Genomic DNA, 26,151 nt, shown 5'->3' with positions numbered 1-26,151 from the left:
GTTATCTCGTCAAAACGTCAATTTTCTGAATTTTGTCAACTTGTCGAGATGGTAGTAAGTGTGCAACTCGTCAATTTGCAGAAAATTGTTGCATTGACGAGATCCGTTATCTCGTCAAAACGTCAATTTTCTGAATTTTGTCAACTTGTCGAGATGGTAGTAAGTGTGCAACTCGTCAATTTGCAGAAAATTGCTGCATTGACGAGATCCGTTATCTCGTCAAAACGTCAATTTTCTGAATTTTGTCAACTTGTCGAGATGGTAGTAAGTGTGCAACTCGTCAAGTTGCAGAAAATTGCTGCATTGACGAGATCTGTTATCTCGTCAAAACGTCAATTTTCTGAATTTTGTCACGTTACCATCTCGTCAACTCGTCAATTTGCAGATAATTGTCGTTTTGTCAAGTTGGTAACGCGTCAATGCAATGTCCCTTCTACGCTTCTGTATGTATCAGTACATATGAGTCATTAAACGCGTCTTGGCTTTTATAATAATTCTTATCCCTCCCCCCCCCACCCCCCGGCGTTTGATGTATGTTGTTACTTTTCTTTTCAACAAGGGGAAGGGTCATCTTTATAGGGATATCGTTGAATTTTTTTATTTGAACTGAAGTTTTGGATTTATTGAATTTTTGGTCGGCCTTTGAAGTTCCAAAAAGCTGACTGGTAAACTGACAAAACACTAGCTCTTCAAAGACGGCCGCTCAATCAAACATAATGTAGTAACCGACCTTGTCTTATTCTATTCTTGCATACATTAACTAGAAAGTGATTATCAATACTGGCATCACTGTATCGCCGATATGACAGTCGTTCTTCGCAACGTTGTCATGCGGAATTCTTGTTTAGCTCTTATCCTTTGCGATTAGTTAAATGCTTTACCTTCTCAATACCAACAACAATAACGATACACCATAAACCCCGATCCTTATAAGATGCAAATAGTTGAAATAAATTGAGAAGCATAAAGTATATATATATACAGTGATGTATTTTGTCACTAATATCATAAACTAAGAATTCAAATATATAGTAAGTGTTTTGTGATTGGCGTGAGACGAGAACATTGAAATTTACACCATGTTACATAAATTCAGAAACTATAAGTGGGATTGTGTTCTGCGCATACCGTCACTTAACCGACATTTCTATTGTAACTATGCATCCTCATTCTCGCATTTTGTCAACTGCGCCCTGTGTATCCAATCTTACGAAGTAGGCAACATCTTGTCCTAAATATTTTCCATGGCCGGCTTCTTTATACATATTCATGAAGGAACATAGTTTAGTTCCGTTGGTTACCCTCCAGAAATGTTTCCTTTCTGCGGAGCGCCCATCAATATATGTCTTAGATCACGGCAAACCTCTCATCTGTCCACTTAAGATGAAATCAAGAGCATTAAATTGGGTCAACCATTCGAAAGGCTTTCTTTTTGGCGATGTTTTACTGCAATCCTAAGGACAATCACCTGCTTGATATGTACGAGAGATGTATATAGGAGACTTGGAATTATAAGAAATTTAAAGAGTTGTTCGGATCTCGCTAATTGCGCATGGTCGGCTGTTCGGATCTGTAACTACAGAACTTAATTTACGATATTCTCATGTAATGTGAATGAATTTACAAACCAACATGCCGGTATAGGCTACTTAGCCTACTATGTAATGGGTATATTGAAAATGGACATTTATAGATAGGCCTATACAGTATATTTATATGCATAATCTTCATACATTATTACACCGTTTGACTTGACTTGTAGTGACTGAGGTGGAAGGTAACAATTAAACATTTATCTATGAAACATATGAGCAGCACCATGTACCGTATAGGCTACCTTCATGCTCACATTTGTAATGTGTTGTGTTATTCTTAGTGAAAGGGATTATGTATAGTATAACACAAACTGTTTTAACAAATAAGCAGTTCAGTTTTAATGATTTTTGTCTTAATATCTGTGATTGAAATCTATTTAAACAACACGTTTCTTAGCATTTATTTACAGCGTTACACACTGAAAAGGTGACACCCTTCGTCAGTTTTGACAATATTTTCATAATCATGGCTGAAACCAGTATAGAAAGTTGTGACAGTTTCTATGGTTATGCGGACTTGGTATGGCTGCAAAGCCCCTTTAAAATATACAATGAATTGGAATTCTAATGAATCGTCATTCCAATTAGAACATTGTATATACTGGGGTGAAGGAATAATAGGAAAATGTATCCAGCACATACATTCTTATCAACCAAGCATGTTGCAAATTTTCATATTTATTTCTTATTCGTATTATATCAAATACCACACTTTGTACCCTCAATTTTTTTTATTACTTTAATTATCTTCCTTTTTTTCCCCTCCTCGACCTTATGACAAATTATACCACATATTGAAAGTATTAACTTTCATAGGCTCATCATTGTCATTAGATTACAACGGGATCATATTGAGGACATAAGTGCACACTTAGTAACTCTATAACCTGTCTCACTCGTTCAGTATTACTTCCGCTGACCAAAGATCATGATAGATGATAGAGAGTTCAACAAATCCGTAATCGTGAGAAACTCCCACCTTTGTCAGAAAAGGACAAGACACGTTTCCTTTGAGAAGTTCGTAGAACACTGAAGTTAAACGTTTAATCAATAACGTTAACTTTTTCCCTGTATAATGCGAGGTAAGGATTGCATTAGGGTCCCACGTTCACTCGTCGACTGACGGTATACGAGCAGGGGAGGGAGGGGCGGGGAGGGGGATGTGTGATTCATTTGGCAGGCCACGGTGAAATTTGTATACCCAACACAAGTAATGTATATCGCAGTACTTGAGAATGTACAGTCACTACTCCCCGTGACAAAATCAACAGTTGGCATTATAAGGGAAATAAACGGAGTTTAAAGGGGTTCTACTTGTTGTCCAGATGTTCAGTTAAGAGTGATATTATATCACATATAGGGGACACACGTAAAACTCATCAAAATGTAAATTCATTTCATTTATTTATTTGTTTTATCACAACATTCAGGTGATAATAATAAGCACATATAAAGTAACACAAATACAAAGAGTTGTGAAAGGAAGTGCTCTAAAAAACTTATGGCTCAACGAATAGAGCACTCCGAAAATAAACATAAATATATGTCTCTAAACAATAAACAAACCAAAAAGAAGAGAAGTAAAAGTAAAACAATGACCCTGTCCCTGACCGTGACCCAGCTCAAAACCACCCGAACCCTACCACGACTTTCCCACCTTCCCCATCCATATCTCTCAAAACCACCCATCCCTATATAACCTCACCCAAAATCTGTTGAAAATTTTACCTGAAAAAGGTACATGACACATTATAATATAAAATACATATTTCGTGCCTTCGCTTGCTATATATGCTTAAGTTTGGTGGGTCGTATCAAGAGGTTTTTTGGAAGCTTTATCACGGGCCGCTCGCAATCAGTAGTTTGCATATCGTGTACCTGAAAACTAAATCTCTTGAAATCTTCAATTTTTATTGCATTATATGTAGGTGATATAATGTGGTAAGATATAAATTATATACAATTAGTATATATTAAAGCAATTTATTTTATATATATATATATATATATTGCCAAAGCAGACATGTCTTCAATTTCTGTCCTCTTTTACTTGGAATGTTTGGATAGAAATTTCCCCCAAGTGTACAAACGGTTGCGCCTTTATCTTTTGAAGTTGCATTAAGTTGCAGAAGATAATTAAGACACCACACTTACTATTTAATATAGTTACTTAAGAAGTCGGTGAAAATTGAAATTGCAATCACATTGTCTGTATCATTTCTTCGAAAATAACAGAATCAAGTCCTGTTTTCAGACATACCCTGAGGTGTAGCTTATATGTAATATAACACAGTGTGCCATACGGAATGTGTAGGCCCCAACATAATGTAATACGTTAGGCTGAGTAAAGCAGTGTAACGACTATATGCCGCCGCACAGTATACCTATACATACATTGAAGGTATATAACAACACAGCGTTTATCAACAGACAGAAAATTAGCGTGTTTCATCTACCGTAGTCGGGTTTGCTATTTATTCTGTACCTGAATGAAGATTTTAATCATGTCATCTATTGCCGAAGGCTTTTGCGAGGGGATGATATTTCCCCAAGGCCTGTCTTCCGTCGATGGTTAATTAGATTTCGTGTGCTCCTCGTTCGTTCCGCGCGGTAGGGAATGGTAATGAGTAGTTGCCGATTTAAGGGCAAGTAAATAGCATTTGACGTTAGCTCCAGTTTCAGATTCAGTTTACCAGCCGATCAATTTCCATCCATGTAAACAAAGATGGACTACACATATGATATACAAATGTCGCTTTTAGAACAAAGGATATCATTAACTTTAACGAAATAGGAAAGGAAAAGAAAAAATCTTAATAACAAAGCGAAAAGGAAATGAAGAAAGAAAAACACAAAGCAATCAACATAAGAACAAATATACAAACACAGGCATGGCATATCCGCAGTTGTCACCCAGGAGGGTAGTGAAGGCTATAATGTGACCCGTACACTTCAAATGAAACTAAAAAAAAACTGAACAGTCACGAGGAGAGAAACTAGACGGTCATAAAACGAGCACAGTATGTAATCGATGTAAGAAGACCAATGTTTCCGAATAACTTAAACATTAACAGATTAAGGTTTATGAATGCTGTAGACCAGGGGTTCCCTAACTGGGGTGCATGAACCCCAGAGGGTGCGTGAATCCATCCCAGGGGTTTCGTGAGACTTTTTTGAAAGTCAAAATTAGAGTAATTCTTGTTGAACTAATATCTGAGATATCATATAATTTAGTAATGAACAAAAGTCGTACCTATCGACAAACTCTTTTCGCGTTCCATACGGATATATTGCCATAGTAGTACCGTACCGTGCATGTAATAAATAACTGAATTATGAAACAGACACAGGCTGTTATGCGTATTATAGTATAATAATGACTCAGATCGTGTCTCGAAAAGTTGGGGTTTCGTGGACAACTCTGACATCCACATGGGTTCGTGGGGGGGGGGGGGGGGTAAAGTTAGGGAAACCCTGCTGATTTCCCGGGCCTGGGATCCTTAGAGGGCTCATTTTTTAAATATTCAATGATCACTGTGATATATATATATATATATATATATATATATATATATATATATATATATATATATACCAAACGTACGTACTGTTCAGTATATACGATGCAATACTGATTCAAATTAAGAATACTCCGGAAGTATACTTGGGTATCTCCCTACCCCAAACAACCCCTACCCCCACCCCCCCCCCCCTGCGCTTCTAGAACGTCCCATTTCAAAATCCTATAGTGGGAAGGAAAGGGTGACATGATCTTGAGAGGCGGTTTTGACTGTTTCCAAGAACCAGACGCTGTGAATAGGTTGAACGAGAAATCTCATCATGGACGTGATTGATTCAAGAATATAACGGAAATTAGTCAGTTCGCTCTTTGAATCTTTAATTTATTTGTTGCTTTTTTTCCCGCTTTTCCAATGTCATAAAGACTGCTATGAATTTATGATGTCCTATGTACCAGACCGTCGTATTCAGTACTGGGAATAACCACTAATCATATCCTTCCGTCTTAAATCTGCAGTCGCTAATCGCCAAGTTTGAACAAGTTTTCACGGGAAACCGTTTGGCCAGTGTAGCCTACGACTATAGTCAGATAGTTGACCGCCAGTGTATTACGCACGTCTATGAACTTTTGGAAGTAATCAACTATATGTTTATGAAATACAAACGCGAGTAAATGAAGTTTAAAAATATAGGAGCGAATGAAAAGTGGAGAGTAATGTAGACTTGTTATAACTTGTTATGACTGTTATGACTTGTTATGTATGACTTGTTATGCTATGACTTGTTATGACTAGGTCAGTGGTTAACACCGGTTCCTTTTAATCATAAGTCCCCGAGTTCGAGTCACTTTAAGATTAATGTACAGTATGTCGTCCAGTTACAGAGTTGTTCACAATTGACAATTCATAATCATGGACGTTAAATATGAATGTAAGAGACGGACTTCGGTCAGCTTGCGGCTTTGATAAGCCAATGATGGCTTCTTCGCGAGTTCATACATACAATACATACATGACTCTTAATGGAATGCGCTTTAATGTATAATATATATATATATATATAAATATATATATATATATATATATATATATATATATATATATATATATTTGTTTATGTTGCTTCTTTTTTACTTCAAAATATTACATTAATCGTTTTTTCATTTTTTCTTTTGTGGGATGCATGTCAATGTGAATATGCATTAGGTCATCAGGTCATTGACATGCTTTAAACTTCACGCTGCCATAGGGAAAGGTCAAATAATGAATTAAAATGTCAAGCAAAATCATACACTTTGCTGTCAGTGTGCCACTATGACGTCACACCTGTTTGCTTTCAAGTTCACTATAATACTACAAGCTCTGACAATTTCGAGTGCCGGTTTATCACGAAAGTGCAAACTAAGAATTACTTGAAATGCAAAGTTTCGTACAGAATGCTTAGAATCTGTGGGATGCGCAGTATCCGTTTCGTGAGTTTTATGCTGAATTACCCTTACACCTACTACTCTAATACTTGTAATGTACGATGGCATATAGTTCGCATGTTAGTGGGAAAAGTAACACCTTTTATAGGATATCGCTGTGCGAGTTAGAAGTGAGTGGTACAACGTGTGTTTGTGCGACCCATGTGACTCATTGTAGAGGGATGGAAGGGGTGTAGAGATGCGGCTGGGAGGAGCAATAATGGTCTCAGTGGGGAAACTTGCTCCTTTTTTTTCTCTCTCTGTTGCATTTCACCAGAGTGACGCAAAAAATACAACGCTGAAACATCCCATTCTTAGGCACAGTGGCTTCGCCAAGGGGTGGCCTGGGGGGCACGTGCCCCCCCCCCAAATCGCGCCCACAGATGCCCCCCCCCCAAGATACTCAAAATACTCAAAAACTTGTTTTCCAAAGGATGAAACGGATTACGTTCAGCAGTAAAACTTCTTTCCATCGAGCATCACAATAACCAGTTGTTGTCTCACTAACAAGGTCATAGAGGCCCGGCTAGTGCTTAAACTTCACATCTAACCTGCATGAATTTCAATTTTAAACATTCTTATTTACAAACATTATCAAAGCAAAAGGCTTAAATTCCATTTTTTGTATAACTTTTTTATCCGCCTCAATTAAGAAACATAAATATCGGACAGACTAAGCCCGAAAATTCTTGAAAATATTATTAGTTCAAATTGCAAATAATAGCACCAGATTGCATCTAAGGACCCTTAATTAATCAAACATTGCTTAGGCTTAGGCAACACGAGATTTCATTCCGTTCCCTATACTTGGAATCATTCCCTGATATATAATCTGTTAAAAGTTCATACATCGGGTTATGATCACTTTCCACAAGAAAACTAAGCAACCTGTGGTCTTTACGTGTGTAAACCTGCAGCACGTTATGTATTGATATGCTATTAGTTTGCAACTCATGCTTTGTGCATGTAATTATGTGTAGAGTACTATAGTAGGGGGTCTATATCGGTTCCACCTGTCGCCATTAAACCCTTTTTTTAATGTTTTATTTACTTTATTTCACTGTTCACTTTTTAGAACTTTACAGTTTTGAAACACTGAACTTCTCAAATTGCTCACAGAATAACGAGTACTTTTGAACATTTCCCTGTTTTGCGGTAAATATTTAATCCCTTTTCCACCAAAATTCCCCACCGAACCAGCGGTGTTTGCGGCCACAATTCGCGGGAAGACAGCGGGGAGACACACACCGCTTACGGCGTCCCTGATCTTGAACTATATAGCAATTACTAATCTCTAAAGGGTGTTAAAACCCTATTACTCACTTTCAAAACAGAACCGCCTGTTCTGACGGTCTCAGACAGTGCGATACATATCGCCGAGGTATACCAATAGAAGTGATTGTCCCTTTCATAAATGACTTTGTATTGTGTCTCGATCCCTAAATCTGACCCGAGTGAGCTGGCGAGTGTCAACTCAAGTCACCTCTTTTAACAAATCCCCACTTTGTGTGTCGCGAGGAGTTTCAATGATATCAACGTCAATCTAATATCGTAAATCATGTTCAATTTACAGCCGTAGTAGATACAAAAAAAGAATTTTATTCTTCCAGTCGTCAATTGTTACAAAGGGTTCAACGGCAGGCGAAAGTTGCCAATTTAACACGGGTAAAGACTTAAAAAAGAGGTAAAAACTTTACACCGTTCCAAGCAGCAGATCTTAGGGTTTTTTCCTTTCTTTCTTTCTTTCTGATCTAGTAGTAGATATGTTTTGGGAATGTTTCAAGGTATAATATCAACGGGGTATCTGGGGTAACATATTTCCGCAGTATGAAGAGGCCCACATTGCTCAATATGATGACGATGACGATGACTATGGCGATGACGATGACGATGACGATGACAATGACGATGACGATAACCTCGTGCACTGCCATGAGCCCAACTACGAGAACAACTATTAGTGATACCGTATATGTCTATGTACCCTTTCAAAACCAAAGTTCTAAGAATCATTAGTAAGTTTCCTTCATGAAGTTAGTTCCGGGTTTTCAAAGGTATGTCATATGGGTGGGGTGTCTTTTGCGGTCAGTATGTACACATTTTGGATTCACGTTTTCATGACACGTTTAAAGAGCTTTACATTTAAGACTAAACAAAAAAAACTTTCATGTTTTTGTTATGCTGGTTGACTACAGATTTCGAGTCAACATTCAATCCTACTTCAATGTAAACAATAACACCTACTTTATACATTCCATACCCGGCCGAGAAAATCTCCCCCGTCCCTCGGAATTTAAATTATCAACATGATGGCATCTTTCTGACTTCCTTTAAATATCGCCCATTTAGGGCAAATCTACCAATTTGGCAAGGTTTTGTTCGAGTCAATTTCTTACCCTCTCGTCTAGTTATCGAATGTTTTGAGTCCTTGATAATAGGAGAAAAGCTAAAAATATGTCAGCGTGTTTATTCAAACTGTGAATGCATGCTGACTGTCAACTCACCTCTGAGAAGGTTTTCGTGACGTACGAAGAAAAACCCAGTGGCGTAATTTAATCATCAAATCACGACCAGTTCAGAGAGGTCTCTATCTTATTTTCGATTGAACTTTGTGCCAGTATACTAGAAAACATAGTCTGCGCAGTTTGAAAGCTCAAAATAACAACAACAACACATGAACGTATCTATGATCATGCATAGTGAGCGATAGGAAAACTATTATGCCATTTACCTATAGGCGTCTTTGTAAACATATATATAGTAAACATATATATATAAATATATATATATATATATATATAGATATATATATATATATATATATATCAGTATATATATATATATATATATATATAAGGAATATATATATATTCCTTCCTTACCAATCCACCTGCCCCCCCCCCCCCTATGCCTCCGCAACAGACTACAACCACTCCTCTCTGCAAGCCTCCCCTTTATTGATACCAGGTTGTTGCTTCCAGTGTCTAGACTAGGGAAGGATGTGTCGTTAAGACAATTCAAGTACAACGGTGGTTAATTTTTGGTAAACATGCTATATGATGTAAACAATCCACTATTTAGATTTTGAATAAACATGGATCATTCAGTAATAGCGCCCTGCATAATAGATATTGCCTCCAGTGTCGAGACGAGGTATGTTACCCTCGATGTGAAATATGAGAACAATGGTGGTATTGTTTGGAAAGATGACAACAATAGATTAATATATCTTCTCAGAGCATTCTACTCGTTTTTCCAAACAGTTCAAAATTGGGATATGTATAAACTAGAAATATAAACAAATGTAATTCGCTGATCATCCTTATCATATTTTTTGGCTATAACACGAGAACGAAACTATACCTGCAAAATTGTTTATTAATTTTACATTGATAAACTTCCGCTTTCTAACAGTAAATCTCCTTGCCGGGCATTTATCATTGCAAACCCACGTAGTGAGCCAACCAACTTCATTTCCACGACTGTACCGTAAATCGGCAACACTGTCAATCAATCTCCCTAGCGATAACGGCACACGACCAACTGCAATGACGTCAGTTTGGTGAGCCAATGAAAAGCGGTTACAGCAAAATTAGATGTTATCGTGCAGACGGCTTCTGCTGGTAGGTTAAAATTTGCAGTCGCAGTATACATGTAACATACTGAGACAAATCTCTCTTTATAACGGATTCCCTCGTGCTGTTTTCTCATGCTTATGAGCGATATATATTGGGAAAGAATTTGGAATACAACATTTGGATATACAAATCATCGGAAAAGATGTTTGTCTCTTCGGCTATTATACTTGCAGATTGTCGTGAACGCAACTCTGTATTATATTACCTATAACAAACGCCGAGAAAAGGTTCAAGTGTATAACCTGTAATTCCTTTTTGAATACAATCATTCCGCATTGAGACAAAGCCGTTTTTAACAAGGTGTGTCTAATTAGTATCGTCGTTTTCCTGTATGTTGCTGCTTCTACAACAATTTTCGCAGCGACTGTTTTCTATGGAATTACACATGACTTCTACAAATCAAACTGCCCAACGTTTGTGATCAAAAAGAAGAAAAAAAGAAGGTCACAAACCAAATTGAATTTGACTCCGCTCGCAATATGGGAACCGTTTTGTCTATATCGCCTAGATCTACACCGTCAGAATACAGCGGCAGTTATTCAGACAACAAGACATTAAGTATGGGCAACCTCAATGAAATCTATATTAACAACAAAAACTCGAATCTTTCCAGTTCGACGAAAGAGAACTTACACTTAGTTGGAGACAAACCAATGCGCAAACATTCCGCGATGTTCATCAGTACGCTGGGACTGAAGATCTTTAACGTGAGTGGTCGAAAAAAGACGACCAGTACTGGGGTGTCGACCAACTCTCTGGACAGTTCTTGCACCAGTAGCAGTTGCAGCAGTTGTACCAAAGGAAGCAAGCAATCTCTGACCGGGTCAGATAAATTGAACAATAATGTTCTCCGAGAGAATTCAACCAATACTAACAATTCAAATTACAGCAGACAAAGATCTGAAAAGCTGCGTGAACATTTTGAAAGAGACCTTGCCAAAGACGGCAGCATAAAGAAATCGTTTTCATGTTTTAACCTCAATTCACACGCTCCTTCAAACCACCACCTTCATAAAAACGGCCGCATTAGCTTGGACCTTAGGAATCACAATGTGAAGAGCATAGCAGTCGTTTCCAACGGTGTCCCTAACAAGGCCCAGGTCGGCACCCTCGGGACGACCGGTCAACGGACCAAAACCACCCAGGTGCAGCTCAAACCTGTGGCCCACTCGAAACCCCGCGCTACCCACAAAAAAGTTCTTCAGTGCTCCACGAGCGAACTCTTGAAATGTCTCGGCAACTTTCTCAGCCGAAAGTGTCCACATTTGAAAAATTTCGAGCCCAGCGATGCCATCATGTGGTTGCGCACTGTTGATAGGTCCCTGCTTCTCCAGGGATGGCAAGATATCAACTTCTTGAATCCAGCCAACGTCGTGTTCGTTTATCTTCTGATAAGGGACCACATTAGCGATGAGAACTTTGTCACCAGCGAGGCGGACCTCCAGGCCATGGTACTGACCTGCCTCTATCTCTCGTATAGTTACATGGGGAACGAGATAAGCTACCCACTCAAACCTTTCCTCGTCGAAGAGGACCGTGACAGGTTTTGGAATAGATGCTTGAAAATAATCAATTCATCCAGTTCTAAAATGTTGCGATTGAACCAGAATTCCAGTTATTTTACGGACGTTCTTCAAGACCTGAAAACATTCGTCAGAAGTTAGTTGAAAAAAAAGGGGAATGCAATCGATTTGGAAGGAGCAATGTCATTTCAATTTCCATTAGATTGACAAGATTGTGTTTGATGGAGAACCAAAATGGGATGTAAAATTTATCTGCAAATGGAGAAATCTATTTCTACGGAATCATGTGCAAAAGTAAAGGATAAGAATTTTCAAACAACAACTCATTGATTGACTATTTGATATGATCGACAAAATTTGAACGATCAGTCTCAATTTTAAAAAAACAAACCATTTCCATGAGATTTGAGACAAAACTAACATTTGTGGTCTAAAATATATAGGCTATGATAAAACACAATGTGCAATGAAAATAAGTGATAAGCCGTTTTCTGTATTGTATTATTACTTCACGCAACTCAAAAGGGGAAAATCACAGAAATGATACATCTCCTATTCTTGCCAGTGGACGGAAATAAGGATCATGGATTGGATATGTTGCGTCGCTTGAATAAACATGACCGCATCATTATTTGGCAGAGTATGCTGAAGGACGACGCCCTATACTGTCCAATCAGAAGCTGACAATATTTCATCATCATCATCGCTCTTCTCAGACAGGGGTTTCTGAATTCGAACGACATGAGGTATTATCGATAAACAAAAAATCATTTAAGAATGCATATATTTATGTCTACTTTGAATGGTGATGCTAGTTATCTCTCGTTTCGTATTTTAATCTTCATGATCCTAAATGTTAAATGATTTTAAAAATCACTCCGCATTTTCTCTATAAATCAAATCATCCAGTAATGTATGTATGTGTAAGGTATGTTAATGATCTTGGCATTTACGACGTATCACGTGGTCGAGTGATTTTCTTCTTGTTATGGTAATGACGGTAAACCAAGTATGAAGTTGCAAAGCATTTTGACTATCCGTTAGAGTATTGCTTTTATTTTATTTATAAATTATTGACATTATTGACGGAATTTTATAGGGATTTTCAAATCATATTTCTTTCAAAGTTTAAATCTCAGCTGTTTCCAAACACCCACTTCGTAGATATTATTATGTGGTACATTTTATGGGGGGGTGTAGGGGAGGGGAGGGGGATCTTCGTCATCAGCATGCATGAAACTCTTTTCAATGATTGGAAATGTCTGGCGAACATCGCGAAACCTTTTTCTTGTATACACGCTTACACATGTTGTACATGTATGAAGTGAATAACAGAATCATCTATACTTTAAGAAATGATACCAGCAATATTTGCTTTTTTTTCTTCAAGGTAGCTTCTGGTTGTCAGTTGGGAGTCAATTACATACGTTGTTAATTTGAGAACCCTTAACATGTGTACTTGAAGTTGATAGTCATCCTGAATAGTTCCCAGGGTTATTTAGCATTTACGATAGGACTTATTGGTATGTCGGTATGTCTAGAATGTGTAACGAACGGTATATACAATGCTAATCTATTTATGAATGGTTGGGCGTTTATAGCATGGTTTTTATTCATAATGCTTGGTAGTACTTGAAGATGAGAAACATGTGTATAATTAATATCATTTACATTAGCGGTGCTGACATCGTTCTGTCTACTGGCGTACAATCATTATTGATTTACATCTTATACCAAATTTGGTTACAATAATCAAATTAACACCACTTCTTTAGACATCTTCTAGTTTTAACAAAAGTCCCCCCCCCCCCCCCTCCTTTGTTAGTAAAGATGAGGAACGGTGTAATTATGACTAGTTTACGACAGATTAAGTTGATCGGTGGTGATTTTATGAAATAGAGGTAAATAAATATTCAATTTTCTGTTCATTTTAAGGTTTGTCAGCTTATTAATTTACCTAACTGTAAGCTAGGACAAGTCAGTACTTCAATATTATCCTACTACAGATAATATCAAACTCAAATTTTTCCTCTTTGTATTGCGGGATTTTTTTTTTTTTTTTACAAAATAGGCATACACTAATCATCAAACATTCCTTCTTCAACTGCAATGGTTTCTTTCTCATTTTTTTTTTTAAATCACTTATTTTTTTCCTCAATGTTTTTCTCATTTTAATTGGGTTTGTTTTGCTACAGTAAAACGAAAGTGTTAATTTATTAGTGCAAGTAATTCTTCAAACAAAATATGTCAAATGTGACAATTTCTGGCAAGGCAGTCTTTCATGGCTAAACAAATATGAGAGTCCTTTGTTTTCTATTATCTGTAACCATGGCAATGATTCGGTTTGTTTTATATTCATCGCCATTTGCATTTTTGTTCTGTCAAGATTTTGCAATCATGGCTTAAAGAACATGAAATTTAAATTTATTACCTCTATAGATTATCCTCATGTCACTCTCCTGGTGTAATATAAGGGGTAATGGAACACGCGGAAGGTTTTTTTTTTGGCGGTATGAAGTATAGGCTATGATGGATGCATATGCTTTTGACGTTTAATTATACTGAACTATTACGGTACTAGTCAAGAAATATTGTTTCCGACACATTGTATAGGCTACCCACTCCTTTCCTTGTTTCCTAGTCATAAATCTAACTCACTTTCTCTCTCTAACAGTACTGTAGTGTCACACCGAGTTGAAATTAAAATGCGTGTACGTTGTGCGCAGGTTTGTCAATATGTACATGCATTAAAGGCCAGCAGGCGACACCAGACTTTAACCGTCGTCAGCTCCTAGCAAAAATCTTCATCGATTGTTGCCATGGCAATCTCCGGCTTTCATTAACGAAATTGCATCTCGTATTTGCTCCGTCTGAAATCATTCCTTGTTTCGAAAGCTTTTAACGAAAGTACTAGTTCGGCGTGCGTTGGGAATAAGTTTTTTATTCACAAAATTTCCCTTGCGTGTCAAGCTGAATAATAACAATAATCATCATCATCATCATCACCTTAATGATATAAAGGTTATGCCATTTTGTTTGTCATAGGTTTAAAAAGGGGGGGGGGGTGTGAAAATTTGTCCATGTCTGCTACTTGGAAGAGCCAACAAATTTCCCGAGTAAGAAATAAGAGAGAAATTTAAAGCGTATATTTCATATGGCGGCTGTGTGAAATTCTCAAATGCCATCGCAAAAGTTATGTGGAGTTTTAGGATAGTGATGTGAAAGTATCAAAGACTGGCTTTACAGATGTCGCTCGCAATATAAATGCCTCATGTTTCTTGAATGCAACTGAAATGGTAACATCTGTGATATGGTCACCAAATTAGGGCATCAAGCTTTAATACATCACCGTCCATCTTAATGTCGTATGAATAATCTAGACAGATTATTTGAACTAAAGACTGGAAAGAAACACTTTTTTTTTGCTAACATTATTGTTTTTTTCTTATTTATAAGCTTACCAAAATGTTACATGTTATGTGCAATTTTCCCTAACTTCTTCTTTTTTAACTTCTTTTGATTTTACTGTGGTGTTGAGTAACATCTGCAAGGGTCTGTCTCTTTAACGATAAGAAATAGTTTCTCGTCATTGTATTAGGGTGTAGACAATATACATAAATACTTATAGGAACAGCTGCTCATCATTAAGGTGCATGCAGTCATGTCAGTTATTTTTACGCAGGAATCGTCGCACGTGTGGATGTATTTGCCACAAAGGACTCGACGGTATATATACATATACTGCAAGTCAAGTATAGGTGTGAATACGAATATAGGCCTATTGGTTGTTTCTTTTGTATGGTTTAAAGAAAAGCATACAGTACATGCACATGTGCTGTACAGCTGAGTCTGAAAGAATGACGGTCCGAATGCGTGGTTTGAAACGCCACATGGCTGTCGAATTGTAAGCAATTTGTCATTTTCCAGAAGTAAAGACTATCCTTCTAAGAACATCTGTTAATGTTAATGATTAGATTAGCAAGCCCCTTTTTTATTTATTCTTCCTATGTCAAAGTATGCAGTCTGTAACAAGGAAGTTGTCCGTGTGGGAAAACGTGTGGTGCTAGAAAACCTTTTTCTAAATCGGAATGAAAGTGAAATGAAAAGTTGAATATGGATAGGATAATAATATACTTATGGATATTTTTCATCAAGGGTGCAAAAGGAAAAAGTCTGTTATACTTTGTTACTTCCTTGTGTCAAGATAAACATCAGCGTGGGTGTAAAAGTGTGTTGCTAATGTCGTCGATAAGTACCTTGACATTCATATCATTACTTTATTAAATCTGTTATAAACCTTGTCGAGAAGCCAAGGAGGAGGTTCAATATCACGTAATTTGCAAATTGGTATAAACCTACCGTAGTCACGTTTGTCAACTGTTATCCATTGGTCTTCTCTGTAAAGTCGCCGCTATTGAAAAATCTTGCCATGTTCTCACTGTGTTAGGCTACAATGCTATACCGGCACTTGACATATGTTCTAACAGAAAAGTATCGATTATAATGTTGGGTATAGTACTGGTATATCATTACATTACTGAACCAAGGGGTTAAGTGTGTGTATTAATACACAATCAATAAAGACAATTTATCGTACATATAGCTTTGTTACAGTTATACTGTAGAGAAAGACTTGAAGTCTGAACGAAAAGGGGGAGTGGGGGGGGGGGGTGGCGGGAGGAAAGTCGTCCGGGCAGAATCCACATAAAAAAAATCTATACCAGTTCATAGACCGCCGACTGAGTGAAAAAGGAGCTGTGGCTTATTATCATTGATGATCATTATTCGTCACACCGTTCACTCATTAACGATCATATGATATATGTTGTGGGCGTGTACTTTATGATGACTGTTCGTGTTTGATTGTTCTGATCTGGGATCCCTAGATCTTAATTGTGTGACTAGTAGGTTTGCAATTTTTTTTTCTCATGCCAATCAACTTTTGAGGTGAACTCGTGGTTTGTTATTTAAATGACTTTAAAATTTGAAAGACTATAAAGTAGGATAAAACGTAAACACTTACCACCAATTACCTCTCAAAAGTGAAAATTAATCATTTTTTGTAACATTAACAAAAAATTACTTGTTGAGTTTATCTGGCATCGACTGAAAGCTGGTTTATAATGGAAGAAAATGTCTTTCCTTTTTTTTTGTAGTTTTTTGTTATCATTATTATTATTATTTATTATATTTTTTAACACTTTCGCCAAAGACAGGGAAAGTTATATAAAATCCGTCACCGAATTTACTTCACTATATATTTAACTGGGCGAACACCATGTTAGGGTTTTTTTTCCCTTCACTTTAATGAATATAGTATAACTATAATCATATGGAGTTTACGTAATATAATACACGGATAATATTTCAATCGAAGAGTTTAAAAATATTGTTGTTTATGTTTTCATATTGATATTATTGGTTGGAGGGGGTGGGGGGAGGTGGGATATCATTCAGTTGATTCATTTATTTCTATATGCAAGCTTTTGTACATGATAATGTGGCAGTTTGTTTAATTAAATGTGTATATGTGCTTGTAACATATCGGATGTTTGTGTATAAATCTTATTAAAAGTCGGACGCACTTCTGTTTAATTATGTACAAAATATTTTTGCTATAAAAGTGTGTGAATATTGGATAATAGAGATGTATGTAAAACACAATTTAAACCTATTCTATGTGCAAACGTCTTAGTGCAAGTGAAGGCTTTGCTTTGTCAGCAAAGTGATGAAAAATAAACAAGAAAATAACATTTAAATTTCGCCCTTCTTTTACTTATTCTGTGTGTTTGTTTGTGATGTGCCTTTCACATCCTTTTCCACCTCCCATAATCATATTGTGAACAGAAGAAGAATCCTATAGCATTCAATGAAGAAGATAAATTGTATATATTACAGGGAGATGGGGTTGTGGGGAGAATAATGTTGTGAGGGGGAAGGGGGAGGGTGGGGGGTTACTAACACACTCGTACTCCAGCTGACATGGCGTACATTGCCAGGTAGAACATTATACCAATGGGTCATAGTTACATTACCATGGCTCCTGATATTGGACTGGGATTTAAGATAGGCGAGTCAATATCTGTTTGGTACCGTAAAGGGGTTTGGTTTTCGTGCCCGGGTGGGTATATTACTTTCTGGAATTATCTCTCATACGAACTATACTCTGACTTTTAGTATTATTTGGTGTGAGTCATATAGTATCACCTGTTATGCCCAATCACATGACATATACGATGGTACTACTTGCGGTCATATATAGCTTACATCATATGCGTCAAACGTTTGGCAAGCAATTTCGGATTTAGTCTCAAATCTTTCAAATGAAAGTTAATGGCATAAATATGATCGAATGTTGATATCATAAACCATCCTTGACTTTTTCATTTTAAAAAATTGATCAAACTAGTCATCTAAAGAAGAAAACAATAAGACGTAGTACCTGGACAACAAAGGATATATTCTGAGGTATAAATAAGCCGTGAATTAGGGTAATAATTAGATCGGATCGCAACATTGTGCTTAAAAATACCCTTGAATGTTTGCCCGAGGTTGAAACGGAGGCGGGGCGGGGGGGGGGGGGGGAGGAGTGCACACCCAGGAGGAGTGGTCTAATCCTTCCCGCCTTTGTGTAAAAAAATACCATAACTGAATCAAATTGGTTCCTGACTGACGATGGGGGTGACAGACCGTGGCCCCCCCACCACCCCTCCCCCCTCTGCCCCTCTAAATGCATCGACAGTAGGCTACTTGAACTCGCAGTAAAGCGTGATAAACACCATATTTTGCGAAATGAAACGACGATCGCCTGACGTCATCAACAACACATCGTACAATTTTTCGCAATTGAAAATACTTTTGTGTAACAGTCAATGCAGCTCCCAACGCGTATATATAATTGCGAAAGAACACCGTAACTATTAGTACCATTTAAACTGTTGAGTTTTACCATGAAAAGTAAACTACGAACAACTTCCGCCCTTGGAAGCCTTCCTTCCTTCCCCAGGTCACTTCTGCATTGCTGGGAATACAAAGGACTTTCGATTATAATATGTGACCACGACTACCTCCATGGTTGCCAAGGTTAGGTTGTACACTAACAGATCATTGTTGGTTGCCAAGACATCGAAAGATTTTGTCTTGCATAACGCGGACATAGATATATACACAAAGGAAGGACGATTGTGGAAGTGGTTTCGGATTTTTAACGGCTGTTTTAACTGTTGACCTCATAGATTTTATACTATCGGAATGAGTTTACAAGCAAATGTTTACATTTGCTTAAAGGTAGTAAGTATAGGCCCCAAATTATAGCATGCTATAATTGTTAGAAGTTTTCAAAAACTACTTCCCTGCTCATTTTGGTTTCTATATAGTAATCTTACCGAGACCTTTCCTGTAATCAGCCTGCTCAAAATAAGATAGCAGTGTATAAACTAAAACTCCTTTCCTACATTGTTAACAATGACACAGATTTTTGGGGAAATTATTTCTTCTGATTGCAAAACCTAGTTTGTCGCCCAGGGACCTATTCATACAAACCACTATTTTTTGGGTGCAATAGTGTGACAAGGGGAAAGAGGACAGGTAGATAAAGAGAGGTAGGAGAGGGGAGGATAGGGGAGGGGAGGAAAGGGGAAGGGAGGAGGATGTAATGGATGATGGCAAGAATATATCTCCCGAAAAGTCCATGTGCTTTATTTTGCTCCGACGTTTAAGCAACGTTCCCAACTTAGCCATAGAGTTGTCGTATATGCTGCGTACTCATATATGTTTGGGGAGAGGGTATATGTTGTGGCATTTGGTCGAGTGTCATTGTAGTGGAGAGATGGAGAGAGGACGTTTGCAGACCTTCGCAGTAATATGCATATGAAAGAGAACATATTGTGCATACTATATGGTATGATAGTCCAATGATTTTAGTAATACATGCTGACATGCTACAACAGTATAACAGACGTCTTAAAAGATCCATGAAGTATTGATATATGTCAGTAAATGCAGGCTATCAATTTGGGAAGGTACGTATACTGCCTCACATGGGTAGAATGATTATAGTTTTTTTTTTTAGTTTCGTTATCATGTTGTTGATCAATTAATTTTAAAGTAAATATCCAAGCACATATAGCTCTTGCTCAAAAACCTAATGGAAGGTGATGATAATCAGAATCCAATCAAAAAACTTGCCAAGATGTTTTGAAATCACAGTCACTGTCTAAGTAAACACTCATATGTTGTGACAGGCTTGTTATTCACAAATCAAACAACAGCAAAACACACGCAATACATATATAGGTTTAGAACATGTTTGCCATATTGAACCCTGTATAATTGATATTTGATATGTGTATATATATAGTACAACATCCCGCACTTGAAGTTAGACTTTATATATACGTGCTTCAAAAGCACAGCTTCCTTCCTTGTCAGCCTCTGCGGAACACATGTTATTCTACTGAAATTGTTGGGTTAAAAATATTAATGTTTTCGTAATTTTCGGAGTCAGCGTATTGCTTTCTCATGCCGCCAAGTTGTAGCCTGTATAATTTATTCGATGGCTTGTTAATATTACGAAATTGATATATATATTATTAAGATGTAAAGATATTATCAGAGTGATTTTTGGGTAAATCTGCTAAACATAAACATACTCGATGTCATTCTCATTATGGGTTAAAATAATAATATCATTGACTTCACTTATGCAAACACAGAATGTATCCGTTCAGTTCACTTGCTCATCAATTTCTGTGTCAACGTATATATGCTGAAGCCTATATAAGATTTATTTCAGACTTGTAATATTATGACAGCGTTTTGATTAAATAGAATTGAATTTTCCTTGACAAGGAAAACTGTATAATCGTGAAAGTGTTGTTTCCTTCCTTATTAGATGACTGAACACAATTTGAAAGCATGTAAATCTTGCTAAACATTATTCGATGTAGGTCCTATATTTTGCTGTGTTCGAAAATAATACGGATCCACCATATATAGATGCAATCATGTGTGTGTTTACAAAACATAGCTAATTGATGACAAATCGAATTATTGGCACCCAACAGCCTTCCTTACCTGCATGTTGTTGTAGATGCCTCAATACAAGTACAACATATGTCTTTATATGTTATAATAACTAAACATTCCACATTATTAGTATTATTATTTCCTCGTATGGAAGAAACACTCACTGATGATACAATGGGCCGTACATGCTATATAACAACACATACCGGTACGTGAACACGTATTTAGTCGCAATCTAAGTTTTCTATGGATGAGGATCCGAGAGGGATAATTGTTTATGAGGGGAGGCGGGGTGGGGGAGGGGTGGGGAGAAGAGCACGGGCTTGCTTCTATTGAAAATTTGTTGGATAATAAATGCATGGTGAATAGAACACATTCCAATAGAGGTAATACACGGTGGTGTAGTGGGTGGAGAAGGGGGGAAGTTGTCGTGTGGAGGGGGATCAAACAGTCTTAATAAAAAAAAACACAGCCATTAACTGATATATATTAATACTAATGTGTATCAGTGTATGGAGTATGCAATGGTATATACCGGAAGCTCCTGGTGCTAAGCCAAACCAAAGTCGTCTCATAGGTCAATTGTTATTATCGTGGGGATATATGTTTGATTTTGCTATATGTGGTTTAGTTGTATCCTTCAAATACGTGGTTTCGTTGTAACTTTGATCGGATTTCGACAGAATGAAAAGTTCCCTGACTTCGCGCATGCGTTTACCTTGTTTATGATCTAATTCCAGTAACTGGGTGAAGAAAGTCGTGGAGGTGCGGCCTCAAAATACACAAACTTGACGTGTTATTCTTGCTCTGTATATTAATAGTATAGCTGATTTCAGAGTCGAGCTCAGCTGTATAGGCGGCAATGGGTTGAAGAAGCGTTCGAAAACGTCATTGTTAAAATTTGACTTTCAAACACGGTGGCCGCATATAGGAGTCTACCATGGCAGCCAAACATAGCCTATGAATAGGCTATAACAGATTCGTGTAAAGCGAGTATGTTAAACAACACCACTATATAGTGGTAGCCATAGTTCGAGACCACTATAGCCTATAATGACAAACAAATCGAATTTCTACTTTGAAAATGCGTATGTTTCATAAATTTATTAAATATCTGTTTCAACTGTGGATTTCTCTCTAGTTTAAGTTATAACTCTTCCCTCATGAATGGATATACTTCAAATGGATTATCTACTGTGCTTATGTATGTACCGTCCTAAACCGCCGATTTAGCGGTCCAGAATTATATATATATATATATATATATATATATATATATATATATATATATATATATATATATATATATATATAAATATATATATATATATATATATATTTATATATATATATATATATATATATATATATATATATATATATATATATATATATATATTATATATATAGGCCTATATATATATATATTACCTGGAAAGTAATATGGCTTGGATAACGTGTAATAAACTATACCAGTATCAGCGCTCTTTGCGATACTTACTGTATACAGGCGAACGCAAGGGGGGGGGGGGGAAGTATTCGTCAGTGAATACTACCTGCATAAATTACAAATCAACAACATTCACTTGTTTCCGGAGTACACGTCAGGCGAACAAATTTGCAAATAGAGGTTTATAATATTACGACATAAAAAAAAATATATATAGATATATTTATATGTAGCCTATATATATATATATACATATATATATATATATATACAGGTGCGTATCCAGGGGGGGGCGTTGGGGGCGCGCGCCCCCCGGGTAAGAAAAAGAGAAGGGAAAAAAGAGAAGAAAAAAGGAAAAAAGAGGGGAAAAAAGAGGAGGAGGAGAGGAAGGAAGGGAAAGGGAAAAAAAAGAGAGAAAAAGGAGAAAAAGAGGGAGTAAAAGCAAAACGCGAAGACACCGGGAAGAGAAAGAAGAACAGTGACATCATTACAGCGCTGAAGGGTAGCCAGTGACGGATCAATGATTTCGTAAAAGTGTGACTCACCCTACCCCTTACACCGACAACTCCATTTTTTGAAGTTTCCATTTTCCTCTCTCACTAATAATCTATATATATATACTATATATGGTCTATCATAACGCGTGTGTAGGATTGTGCTATGAAACCAACTGTGGCTGGTCTCGAACTCGACCGTGTCGTCGGGGAACATGACGCATTTTGGGATGGGGGCGACCGCCCGCCCCCCCCCCCAATTCAGCATATTTTTAAATGAAATCGCTAAGTAATTTCAAAATAGAAAGTGCTTAAAGGCAACTTACAAGGCCTGGGAAGTGTCATTTCCAGCGATCTGGGAGACATTTTCGGCCAAAATTTGCCTGTACGCTTCGCGCCAACCTATGGGGGCGCTACGCTTAGATAATTTGCCTACAGGCTTCGCCCCTCCCTTGGCAAATTCCTCGCTACGCGCCTGTTCGAATTTGTAACGCAAACAGCAGATATCACATCATATCAGTGAGCATGAAAATGGCGTTCCAGGATGAAAAGCCTCAAAACTCTCCGACTTGCCTGAAAAAATAGCCAAAAATTTTCGCGCGCGAAGCGCGCGTTCAACGTGTTCATGTCAATATCATATAAGCAAGCATCGGTTATTACATCGCATGCCATCATGTACCGTACGGTCCGTTCAAATTGCGCAGTATACCGCGGGATGCTAATGTAAACAACGACATGTCTCATGTAGATGTATAAAAAGCATGGAGGTCCAATTATGTCAAAACTCTCTTTTACATTAGTAATGGCGAATTAGGGCCTGCACCCCCGACGCGCAGTGGCGGAGCGTCCATATGGTCAGGGGGCGGATGCCCCCCTGACGGACTCAAATGGACTGCTAGCGCCTTTTTCAGCTCTTTACCACTTTTTACTTATTCGTGATTATTGACTTTTGTATTGCGCTCTCATCTACTTATTGACATTTGTCACATTTTGTTGGTGTAATTTCGCGATGACACCTTATTCTTCGTTTATCTGCGAATTAGCCAGGCCCGGAAAGGGTCATTTCCGGCGATCTAGGGATCGTATCTTTACTCAAAAAATTTCTGTACGCTACGCGCCAACTAGTGGTGGCGCTCCGCTTAGATAGTGTCGAAAGCGCCCCTTCAGACCATTCTCGCCACTCCTGACCAATACCCCTAGCTCCGCCACTGCCGCCGCGCCTCCTACGCCTATGTGTGTAGTGTTCGGTTGAAGGAAATATCTGCTATTTTTTCATTTCCTTCAACCAAGTTTTATAATAGCCGTTATAACAGGTTTTAATATTTCTACACCAATATATTAACTGTGTCTGAATTTTCGAAAATTTCTGACCAACATTCTACATCACACTTCCCTCTGCTCGTGCAATTTTGACCGGTCTGTTAGGGGTTGAAGGAAGTTTTTTCTATATTGGTTATCCATAGATGAAAGTTTGTACAACATTATGGGTATGTTTTCAAGTGAGTTTATTCACGAGAAATGTGAATTTTCAAATTCTGAACAAATATGGGGCTTAAAACCTTGAAAAGTGGGGCTGACGGGTATTGTGGGCCGCGACGTAGAATCACCTACAAAAGCAAAGACCCACAGGAGATGCGATCAGGTCGAACATGATGTGTGCCTGGTTGACAATCTTCAAAAAGGTAATGGATGGAAAAAAATACTATTAGGAAATACTTGGTTCTCAGGCAAAAAGTGTACATCTGGTTGGTCATGTCAAGCCCGAGATGTGCCGTTTCCGGTGATCTGGGGGGTTTCAAAACAAGAAATTTTCTTGTACGCTGCGCGCCAACCGATGGTGGCGCTCCGCTTAGATAGTAATTCGCGCCCCCCGGGTTTGAAAATCCTGGATACGCGCCTGATATATATATATATATATATATATATAAATATATATATATATAAATATATATATATATATATATATACATATATATATATATATATATATATATATATATATATATATATATATATATATATATATATAATATAAATAAATATAAAGGCTTTTACAAATTTCACATATGTCATCTTAATATGATAAATTGAAAAAATAATTTTGCCGTCGTATCATTTTCCGTCCAGAGTCAAATCATTAACTATGGCGTCATGATTTTCCGAGAATATATATATATATATAATATAAATAATTATAAAGGCTTTTACAAATTTGACATATGTCATCTTAAAATGATGTATAGAAAAATTATTTGGCCGTCGTATCATTTTCCCTCATGAGTCAAATCATAAATTATGACGTCATGATTTCCGAGAGAATGATTTGCGTTTGATTTTATAATTGAATTTTGTTCGAGTGTTAAATCGACTAAGCACACGCGGCAAATGCTCCAGCGAGCATGTCCAGGAAATCGCGAACGTCAAGTTGGTTCCTTTTCTTATACATTCAGTCAACTGTCTCACGAATCAGGAATAAATGACTGTGAGAGTGCATATGTATGTCAGTAGGTGTTTATCTCATCTATAACGTATTATACCGCTATCGTAAAGTTGGTCTAATAATTGGCCGCTATCGTGAAAATTGGTCTAATAATTGGCCGCTAAATGAAAAATATTGTTAGTATCAAAACAGGTGTTCGACGTTCATCTTAGGAGCCAACGGTTACTTTTCAAAAGTTAACTGCACATTATGGCACCATTATCAGCCTATATATATATACCGTTATAGGCACATTGACACGTATTTAACCCTGTATGCCTCAGATCTCCGCATGTGCACCAAATGAACTGCAATTACTTACAAAATTGATCGATTTTCAAGATGGTATAAGTTACTGTCGGCTTATTGCGCCATGTTTAGAGAAACCTCGTCACGTAGTGTAGACAAACATGCGATGGAGGTGGGGGGGGGGGGTTGGGAGGGTAATCTACATTAGATTCATCAGATTTGTGAAAGCATCAAATTTAACCCCTTTCATAATAAGAAGTGCCACATTTTTGGTAATAACAAGTAGTATCCATTTTCCGTTGATGTTGTTATCTTTATTAATTGAAAAGTGTCCGTTTGGTACTTTATAAAAGACTGGTCTGTTGTTGACAAAGTATGAATACACAATGAAGGCTATTTAAAAAGTGCCTTTATGTTGACAAAAAAATACTGGCATATGTTGTACGGAATGCACAGAGGATCCATTGAGATTGCCATTTCAAATCAGAGCCACTGACCTAACCAGCTGGCCGTCGAATTTTCTGCACCCACGCACCCCGCCCCCTCCCGGTCCTCTCGAATGTCCATGTGATGGGGAACTTTCCCTTCGTGATGGCAAGGGTAATTGTAGCCTACCAGCGTCTAATGAGACCATTGAATGTGCTAAAATATGTAGGCAATATATATATGTAGGGTGTAAATTACACATGGTATACACAACTCCGTAACATAC

General features: G+C 37.4%; 2 protein-coding genes and 1 long non-coding RNA gene across 3 annotated transcripts in view; 2 read left to right on the top strand and 1 right to left on the bottom strand.

The window, feature by feature from the left end:
• The window catches only part of LOC139958688 (unconventional myosin-Id-like), a 260,444-nt gene that overhangs the window by 127,257 nt on the left and 107,036 nt on the right, over window positions 1-26,151 (bottom strand). The window lies entirely within an intron of this gene.
• Window positions 1-26,151, top strand: part of LOC139958414 (uncharacterized) — a 70,968-nt gene that overhangs the window by 1,717 nt on the left and 43,100 nt on the right. The gene's annotated exons all lie outside the window — the stretch shown is intronic.
• LOC139958413 (uncharacterized) lies at window positions 10,219-17,499 on the top strand. The gene has a single exon (XM_071955476.1). It carries the CDS (start codon window positions 10,697-10,699, stop codon window positions 11,879-11,881), a length of 1,185 nt encoding a protein of 394 aa, XP_071811577.1. The 5' UTR covers window positions 10,219-10,696; the 3' UTR covers window positions 11,882-17,499.

The sequence above is a fragment of the Apostichopus japonicus genome, chromosome 18 (assembly GCF_037975245.1).
Source record: "Apostichopus japonicus isolate 1M-3 chromosome 18, ASM3797524v1, whole genome shotgun sequence".
NCBI lineage: Eukaryota > Metazoa > Echinodermata > Holothuroidea > Aspidochirotida > Stichopodidae > Apostichopus > Apostichopus japonicus.
Note: the sequence above shows the minus strand (reverse complement) of the source record. Positions and strands in the feature narration are given on the sequence as shown.